This window comes from Melanostigma gelatinosum (genome assembly GCF_949748355.1).
Source record: "Melanostigma gelatinosum genome assembly, chromosome: 10".
NCBI lineage: Eukaryota > Metazoa > Chordata > Actinopteri > Perciformes > Zoarcidae > Melanostigma > Melanostigma gelatinosum.
Window position 1 is genome coordinate 26,709,969 of NC_136643.1, and position 10,000 is coordinate 26,719,968.

At 43.2% G+C, this 10,000-nt stretch overlaps 1 protein-coding gene across 1 annotated transcript in view; it reads left to right on the forward strand.

Moving 5' to 3' along the window:
* Positions 1-10,000, forward strand: part of lmln (leishmanolysin-like (metallopeptidase M8 family)) — a 19,082-nt gene that overhangs the window by 471 nt on the left and 8,611 nt on the right. Inside the window, exons 2-14 of the mRNA XM_079277391.1 lie at positions 565-665; positions 732-762; positions 1,263-1,345; positions 2,400-2,517; positions 3,633-3,811; positions 4,726-4,831; positions 6,932-7,026; positions 7,149-7,266; positions 7,525-7,632; positions 7,719-7,906; positions 7,996-8,128; positions 9,083-9,242; positions 9,537-9,667. Of these exons, the coding sequence (XP_079133517.1) occupies positions 565-665; positions 732-762; positions 1,263-1,345; positions 2,400-2,517; positions 3,633-3,811; positions 4,726-4,831; positions 6,932-7,026; positions 7,149-7,266; positions 7,525-7,632; positions 7,719-7,906; positions 7,996-8,128; positions 9,083-9,242; positions 9,537-9,667 (1,551 nt within the window). The remainder of the gene's footprint in view (positions 1-564; positions 666-731; positions 763-1,262; positions 1,346-2,399; positions 2,518-3,632; positions 3,812-4,725; positions 4,832-6,931; positions 7,027-7,148; positions 7,267-7,524; positions 7,633-7,718; positions 7,907-7,995; positions 8,129-9,082; positions 9,243-9,536; positions 9,668-10,000) is intronic.

The window sequence follows — 10,000 nt, forward strand, 5'->3', positions numbered from 1 at the left end:
TAATATAACGTTATATGTATTATTAATACAAAATAAAAGCGCCATCTTTGCGAACCTAACTGACTTTAAAAACGTTCTGAAAACTAACGTTACAGTTTAACGGCGAAATGCATAATGTACGATGTTTTTATTGGTGGAATTTAATCGTTTGTTTGTGGAATAAAATATGTTTGGAAGCTTTTGTCAACATTAACATCGTAAATAATGTTGATGTTACTACTGTATATGTGTATATACTAATGTATATGTATATGTGTATACATAACGTTACATACATACATGTGTGTATGTATACTCACACTCACTGCTTCTAGACTGTCTACGTATATTATATCCGTCCCAAACAAATAAATCAGACATAATAAATAAAACATCTTTTTTAAATGACTGTTTTTAAAACATATATTGTTGGTGAAGACATGTGTATCATAAGATATCATTTGATAGACCAGATATGAGTTTTGATCCCACTGAGAGAGGAATAACTGTACCTTTGTATCTATTTACCTGACAGCTGTTTCTATTATTTTGTCTACACACCTGTAAACCGCTGCTCTCTCTCAGGTCCATCACGTGTACCTGAAGCCTGAGCGGCTGACGAAGAGGAGCTCGCCTGAAGACCTCCAGCTGAAGATCAAGATCATCTACGACCACAGCGTGGACCGGTCAGTACCGCAGAACCTCACGCTGTCCCTGAGCCGGGCTGAGGCTCATCTGTTCTCTCTTTACAGGCTCGCTGCAGACAAGAGGAGGCTGGTGAAGGTGAGTTCAGGAACACTGCCAAGTGGACATGACTGTAAACAATGTCAGGTTTTAAATATGAGAAGAGCAGCATTCTGGGTAATATTAATGAACTCGAGACTCACTCATCGAAACTGTTCGGAGGACTTCACAGCTGGGATCTGTATGGAGACACGTGAGTTCAACTAAAACAGTTTAATGATGCAACTAATAGATATCAAGACACCTTTTAGTGTTTCAAGTCTTCTGAACTGTTATGTTTAAATATGCAAATTAGGTATTATCTAATGGTGAATTAAGAAGAAATCTAAAGACACAAATAGAGAAAGAAATTAAGAAAATGGACCAACATCTCTGAATGGACCAGTTAAAACATGTTAATGAGTAAATGAGATGTTGAGAGCCAACTTGTTTGTATTTCAGGTCCATCGTCTGTTGACTCCCTCTCTCTGCTCCAGTGATGTCACGATGTACATCGTGACATCACTGCGTCAGACCCAATCAGTGTGTTTCCTCCTCAGGAGAAGCTGTTTCCTCAGGCCATCGACTACCTGCAGAGAGCCTTCAGTGTGCGGCGTAGAGTCGGTCCTGTGCTGCTCAGCAGGTCTGTGAACCATCCACCCGTCTCACCCTCTGAACTACAGACCACCCGTCTCACCCTCTGAACTACAGACCACCCGTCTCACCCTCTGAACTACAGACCACCGTCTCACCCTCTGAACTACAGACCACCCGTCTCACCCTCTGAACTACAGACCACCGTCTCACCCTCTGAACTACAGACCACCCGTCTCACCCTCTGAACTACAGACCACCCGTCTCACCCTCTGAACTACAGACCACCGTCTCACCCTCTGAACTACAGACCACCCGTCTCACCCTCTGAACTACAGACCACCCGTCTCAACCTCTGAACTACAGACCACCGTCTCACCCTCTGAACTACAGACCACCGTCTCACCTTCTGAACTACAGACCACCCGTCTCACCCTCTGAACTACAGACCACCGTCTCACCCTCTGAACTACAGACCACCCGTCTCACCCTCTGAACTACAGACCACCGTCTCACCCTCTGAACTACAGACCACCCGTCTCACCCTCTGAACTACAGACCACCCGTCTCACCCTCTGAACTACAGACCACCGTCTCACCCTCTGAACTACAGACCACCGTCTCACCTTCTGAACTACAGACCACCCGTCTCACCCTCTGAACTACAGACCACCGTCTCACCCTCTGAACTACAGACCACCCGTCTCACCCTCTGAACTACAGACCACCGTCTCACCCTCTGAACTACAGACCACCCGTCTCACCCTTTGAACTACAGACCACCGTCTCACCTTCTGAACTACAGACCACCGTCTCACCCTTTGAACTACAGACGAGCCGTCTCACCCTCTGAAATTGACATGCTTATACATTATTTAATCATTAAACACTCTACGAAGAAAGATTTACAATAAGAATACAAACCTGGTGACTCAGATGTTAATATTTAAACGTTGTGGAGAAGTGGATGCTCAGAACATTTAGAATCCTGTAGTTGCTCTGATATTTAAGGTGCAAGACTTCTAATGATGAGACGGTATATTTGTCTTCTAACTACGCTGAAGAGTTCATTAAAGTCAGTGTTGTGGTCTCTGTCGTCTCAGACAATGTTCCACCAACCAGTACCTGAGGAAGAGAGATGACCCGCATCGCTACTGCCAGGACGCCTGTGCAGACGTCACCCGGTGCGGCCCCGTCGTGGTTCCACAGCACCACCTGCAGGTCAGGACGGGCCACTATGCGTAATAAATAAGTAACCTTTGAAAAATCTATTTACAAGTTATTTTAACTGAAGCATAATGATTAGTTTGACTAAATATTCATTCTTTTATTTTTGTGGCCAATGGTTGCTTTAATGTCATGTCATGGTACATGTTCTGTATCATTTGGTTTTATTTGTATCGATATCTTTTCTAGAGCAGATGTCACAAAATGCTTCACAATTTAGACTCGTTCAGAGAGAACAGAGAGAACTGGTCAAATGAAATACCCACGCACAGCATATTTTAAAGAACAGGAGTATGGGGTCAGATCACTCTCAATAATTGCAAATGCACACAGAACGATTCACAAATACATTCCAATGCACGCATTAATAAATTACGATTTATGTAAATGTCAAAAAAATCACAAATATATTTCTGCATTTGTCTGTATTTCTGTGTGGATTTTTTATATTTGTTTGTGGATTAGTTTCGTAAAAAAACATGTGATCAGGTTCTTCTCACTGCCTCCCCCAAACTACTGTCCTGTTGAGACAGACAGGACAAACAGAAAACAAGTTGTATAAATATATACATGCATATAAATGTGTGTGTGTGTGTGTATATATATATATATATATATATATATATATATATATATATATATATATATATATATATATATATATATATATATATTCCTTCCTTCAGTCAGCATGAAAGTGTGTATCGTTGCCATGGCAACAAGTACCAATTAATGTCAGCCTACATTAGCTTGCTAATAAAAACGAGTAGCCATACTATTACAATTCGGCCTTTTTTTACTAAACTAATTACAACTACCAACAGTCACACCTTCAAGGACCTTGTATTGTCACACAACATCACGCTGTACACCGAGTACATCACGCTGTACACCGAGTACATCACGCTGTACACCGAGTACATCACGCTGTACACCGAGTACATCACGCTGTACTCTTCCTGTACTTCCTCCCAGTCGTCCGAAGGGTTAACAAATGTATAACTGCATCGTCTGCATAAACACAAACAACATGGAGTCCCCTGGTCATGTGACTCATGGTGGCGCCCTCACACACCACGATGTAAAGTCTGTTGGTTTTTCCCTCCTAGCAATGTAAAGTGTGCAGTGAATCGGGGAAGGCTTGTGGCCCCCTGGGGCCCCCGGACGGCCCCGGAGTGGAAGGGTCCGACTTCGTGCTGTACGTCAGCGGCGTCACCACGGAGCGCTGCGGTCAGGAGAACATCGTGGCCTACGCTGCTTACTGCCAGCTGGAGGCGGAGCTGGACAGGTAGGAGACGCCATCTTGTTTCTCTGGGTTTTACAAAGAAGGAGATTTAGTTTTAGATTCTTTAGAAAGAGTTTCTACATGTGAGTAAATGTTTGTCAAAGAGCTTACAGGAAGTTCAACCTCTGTCTTTATAACACGTAATACCGCACGTGTTACGACAGGGTTAGTATGAAGGTGATAAAGTAGTGTATGAAGATGAGATGAGTTGACAGATCATTGTGATCCCTCCTCTTCATAGTGGAGGTTAGTTTAAGGAGTTCAGACGTTACACTCGTCGTCTGCTTGGCTCCTCATCTCTTTCTGCTTCTTGAGTTGAGGAGAATAATGCAGATCTCAGATCCTGTTCAAACAAAGCTCTCGCAGCGTATCGTCTTCATCACTAGTGATGCACTCGCATCTGTTTCCTGTTGTCCTCACAGTCACAACCTCTGCTGATTCAAACCTCTGCATAACATCAGCACCATCTTCTGTTCTCATGTGGTCCAGTGGTAATGACTCCAGGTCACTGATGGGCGGGAGTAGCTGTGGTGGGAGGAGTTACATATGACACTCGTCCTGATATCAGGGGTCAGTCGAGTCCAAACCTCCAGCCGTGCACACTGTTCTCTCCAGCTCTGCTGTATGCTAGAACAGAACATCAGGAAACAAACACATTCCACCTGTCAAGGTTCAAGGATCCTTTATTGTCCTTCAGCACATGGGTACTCATCAGATGCAGACCTCTATGGCCGTTGTTCCGTTTCCTGTGAACTTGAAGAGTTTCCTTCAGGACCACTGAGCTACAGGACTCAGAGGGGCTGACAGCGTTGCTGTGTAACGCTGCATCGTCTGCATAGACATGAATGCGTGACCAATCGGGAGCCTCCTCGTTAGGGTGTGACGTTACTGTAACCGCGATGCTCTGTGTCCCTCAGACCGATAGCCGGCTACGCCAACCTGTGTCCCAGCATGATGTCCTCTCAGCCACAGGAGTTTGAAGGGATGCTGTCCACCGTCAAACACGAAGTCATCCACGCTCTGGTGGGCTCAGCAGCATCTTCAGCCGACTGTTGTATAGATGGATATCTATAGATTCATATCTATAGATATAGATATATCTATATCAATAGATGGTACCCTCACTAGATCTGAGAGGAAGGCTGGTTTTTCTCTGTGTTTAAATACTTCATTCATGGATGATTTCTGTGGATGTAAATGTGTCTTAAGTTCGACCTTTTCTTCTGTTTCTCTTCTGTTTCTATTGTTTCTCTTGTTTCTCTTCTGTTTCTATTGTTTCGCTTCTGTTTCTATTGTTTCTCTTCTGTTTCTATTGTTTCTCTTCTGTTTCTATTGTTTCTCTTCTGTTTCTATTGTTTCGCTTCTGTTTCTATTGTTTCTCTTGTTTCTCTTCTGTTTCTATTGTTTCGCTTCTGTTTCTATTGTTTCTCTTCTGTTTCTATTGTTTCGCTTCTGTTTCTATTGTTTCTCTTCTGTTTCTCCTGTTTCGCTTCTGTTTCTATTGTTTCTCTTGTTTCTCTTCTGTTTCTATTGTTTCGCTTCTGTTTCTATTGTTTCTCTTCTGTTTCTCTTCTGTTTCTATTGTTTCTCTTCTGTTTCTATTGTTTCTCTTCTGTTTCTATTGTTTTGCTTCTGTTTCTATTGTTTCTCTTGTGTTTCTATTGTTTCTCTTGTGTTTCTCTTGTGTTTCTATTGTTTCTCTATTGTTTCTCTATTGTTTCTCTTGTGTTTCTATTGTGTTTCTATTGTGTTTCTATTGTTTCTCTTGTGTTTCTCTTGTGTTTCTATTGTGTTTCTATTGTTTCTCTTCTGTTTCTATTGTGTTTCTCTTGTGTTTCTATTGTTTCTCTTCTGTTTCTATTGTTTCTCTTCTGTTTCTCTTGTGTTTCTATTGTGTTTCTATTGTTTCTCTTCTGTTTCTATTGTGTTTCTCTTGTGTTTCTATTGTTTCTCTTCTGTTTCTCTTGTGTTTCTATTGTTTCTCTTCTGTTTCTCTTCTGTTTCTCTTGTTTCTATTGTTTCTCTTGTTTCTCTTCTGTTTCTATTGTTTCGCTTATGTTTCTATTGTTTCTCTTCTGTTTCTATTGTTTCTCTTCTGTTTCTATTGTTTCTCTTCTGTTTCTATTGTTTCGCTTCTGTTTCTATTGTTTCGCTTCTGTTTCTATTGTTTCTCTTGTTTCTCTTCTGTTTCTATTGTTTCGCTTCTGTTTCTATTGTTTCTCTTCTGTTTCTATTGCTTCGCTTCTGTTTCTATTGTTTCTCTTCTGTTTCTCCTGTTTCGCTTCTGTTTCTATTGTTTCTCTTGTTTCTCTTCTGTTTCTATTGTTTCGCTTCTGTTTCTATTGTTTCTCTTCTGTTTCTATTGTTTCGCTTCTGTTTCTATTGTTTCTCTTGTTTCTCTTCTGTTTCTATTGTTTCGCTTCTGTTTCTATTGTTTCTCTTCTGTTTCTATTGTTTCGCTTCTGTTTCTATTGTTTCTCTTCTGTTTCTCCTGTTTCGCTTCTGTTTCTATTGTTTCTCTTGTTTCTCTTCTGTTTCTATTGTTTCGCTTCTGTTTCTATTCTTTCTCTTCTGTTTCTCTTCTGTTTCTATTGTTTCTCTTCTGTTTCTATTGTTTCTCTTCTGTTTCTATTGTTTTGCTTCTGTTTCTATTGTTTCTCTTCTGTTTCTATTGTTTCTCTTGTGTTTCTCTTGTGTTTCTATTGTTTCTCTATTGTTTCTCTTCTGTTTCTCTATTGTTTCTCTTGTGTTTCTATTGTGTTTCTATTGTGTTTCTATTGTTTCTCTTGTGTTTCTATTGTTTCTCTTCTGTTTCTATTGTTTCTCTTCTGTTTCTCTTGTGTTTCTATTGTGTTTCTATTGTTTCTCTTCTGTTTCTATTGTGTTTCTCTTGTGTTTCTATTGTTTCTCTTCTGTTTCTCTTCTGTTTCTCTTGTGTTTCTATTGTTTCTCTTCTGTTTCTCTTCTGTTTCTCTTGTGTTTCTATTGTTTCTCTTCTGTTTCTCTTGTGTTTCTCTTGTGTTTCTCTTGTGTTTCTATTGTTTTTCTATTGTTTCTCTTCTGTTTCTATTGTTTCTCTTGTGTTTCTATTGCGTTTCTATTGTTTCTCTTGTGTCTCCTCAGGGATTCTCCGCCGGTCTGTTTGCGTTCTACCACGATGATGAGGGTAAACCTCTGACTCCTCGCTTCACCAGCGGCCTTCCGGCCTTCAACGAGAGGTGAATGCTGACGATGCTCATTTAATATGTGAAAGAATCTCGGATGGAAAATAGTGCAGAAGTTAAAATATAGGCATGAAATAAACAACACTATCAATAATAAATACGAGTGTCTCTCTCAGTCTGGGTCTGTACCAGTGGAGCGAGGCGGTGATCCGGAGGGTGAGTCGTCTGTGGGACATCAGAGGAGGAGTGATGGTCCGACACCAAGTCCACGTCCTGGTCACTCCTCGAGTCGTGGTGAGAACCCTTTACCCACAATCCTAAAGCTCCACCACGACTCTGGTTGCATAGAAGTCTGTGAGAAAATGACTCTACTTCTCTCTTGATGTATTACCTCACTAAACATGAGTTTATGGTTTCAAGTCTTCTTCAATACAGCATGATGTTTATTTAGTAACTTATGAATCTTTTCGACTGTGTTGTGAGGATTAATAGAGAAAACAATGTTCAGATTCATCCATTGACTGAGCTTAATCTCCTCCTCGGTGGTCTCAGGAGGAGGCCAGGAGGCACTTCAACTGTCCCATCCTGGAGGGGATGGAGCTGGAGAACCAGGGAGGAACGGGGACGGAGCTCAACCACTGGGAGAAGAGACTGATGGAGGTGAAGAGACACGTGAGACCTTCAGGGTGTGAGCTGCTCCTGTTACTGCTGGTTTATCAACTCCTCCTCCTCCTCTTCCTCCTCAGAACGAGGCGATGACTGGTTCCCACACTCAGAACCGGGTGTTCTCCCGTCTGACTCTGGCCCTGATGGAGGACAGCGGGTGGTACCGTGCTAACTACAGCCTGGCCCAGAGGCTGGACTGGGGCCGAGGCCTCGGCTGTGACTTCGTCATGAAGAGCTGCAAGTTCTGGATGGACAGACAGAGACAGAGGTCATTAATCCGACATTAAACACTCTCAGCAGTCCTTTAATAATGATCATTGATCTTTTCTTCACGTGATCACCTGGTGTGTTCTGCAGACGTCACTCTGTGACTCCGTACTGCGACGCCGTGAGAGCGTCTCCTCTGCAGCTCACCTGCAGACAGGACCAGCTGGCTGTGGCCGTCTGCAACCTGCAGAGATACCAGCAGGAGCTACCGCTGGAGTACCAGGTGCACACACGCGCGCGCACACACACACAGGTACACACACAGGTACGCACACACACACAGGTACACAGAGGTACGTACACACAGGTACACACACACAGGTACACACACACAGGTACACACACGCACACACACATAGGTACACACACAGGTACACAGAGGTACGTACACACAGGTACACACACACAGGTACACACACACAGGTACACACACGCACACACACATAGGTACACACACGCACACACACACAGGTACACACACACACACAGGTACACACACACACACACACAGGTACACACAGGTACACACACACACACACAGCTACACACACACACACACACACAGGTACACACACACACACAGGTACACACAGGTACACACACACACACAGGTACGCACACACACACAGGTACGCACACATACACAGGTACACACAGACACACACACACACAGGTACACACACACACACAGGTACACACACAGGTACACACACAGGTACACACACGCACACACACACAGGTACACACACACACACAGGTACACGCACACACACAGGTACACGCACACACACAGGTACACACACGCACACACACGGGTACACACACACACACAGGTACACACACGCACACACACACACAGGTACACACACACACACATGCAGGAACACACACACACAGGTACACACACGCGCACACACACACATGCAGGAACACACACAAGCACAGACACAGACACACACAGCTACACACACGCGTGCGTGCACACACACACAGGTATACACACACAGGTACGTACACACACACAGGGACACACAGAGACAGGGACTCACACTCAAACACATATATACACATACAGTGTAACTCATCCCGTCTCTTCGATAACTTTTTATAGTTTTCATCAAATGTGTACTGTGTCCTCTGTACCCTGTGTGTCCCTTGTGTGTACTCTGTGTGTCAGTACTTTGAGAGGATCCCTGACGTGTCCTCGGACCAGCTGCCGATGTTCGGCGGTGCCGTGGAGATCGCCGACTACTGTCCCTTCAGTCAGGAGTTCAGCTGGCACCTGAGTGGAGAATATCAGAGGAACTCGTACTGCAGAGTGTCGGAGAACCAGCCAGGTAAGCCAAAATAATATTGAGTGTAGTATTCAAGGAAGACTTGAAACTAGAGATTGAGACATAAACTCATGTTTACAATGTTTACTGAGGTAATAAATCAAGAGAGAAGTAGAGTCATTTTCTCATAGACTTCTATACAACCAGAGGAGTCGCCCCCTGGTGGACACTAGAGAGAATGCAGCATTAACACGTGAAGCTTAGACTTCACCGGAGGTTGTCTCCTGGTTCAGCAACGTTCATATTATGATACCAGAGTATCTGTGTGACCAGTGTGAGGTGTGTGTGTGTGTTCAGACTGGTCGAGGAACTATGGGGCGGAGCAGTACGGACCGGACTCTGTGTGTCTGTACCAGAAGTCGGCCTTCATCATGGAGCAGTGCACCAGGAAAATGACGTATCCGGACTGGGGCTCCGGCTGCTACAAGGTGTGAACCGATGTTTGGCGAAACTTCGACACATTTAAACATCAGACGGTTTGTAGAAACTTTGTCGACACAACATTTAAACAGACGGTTTGTAGAAACTTTATCGACACAACATTTAAACAGACTGTTTGTAGAAACTTTATCGACACAACATTTAAACAGACGGTTTGTAGAAACTTTGTCAACACAACATTTAAACAGACGGTTTGTAGAAACTTTGTCAACACAACATTTAAACAGACGCGTTGTAGAAACTTTGTCGACACAACATTTAAACAGACGGTTTGATAATGTTTCTACATTGTTTTTGTAATAAACTGTGTGTTGACAATG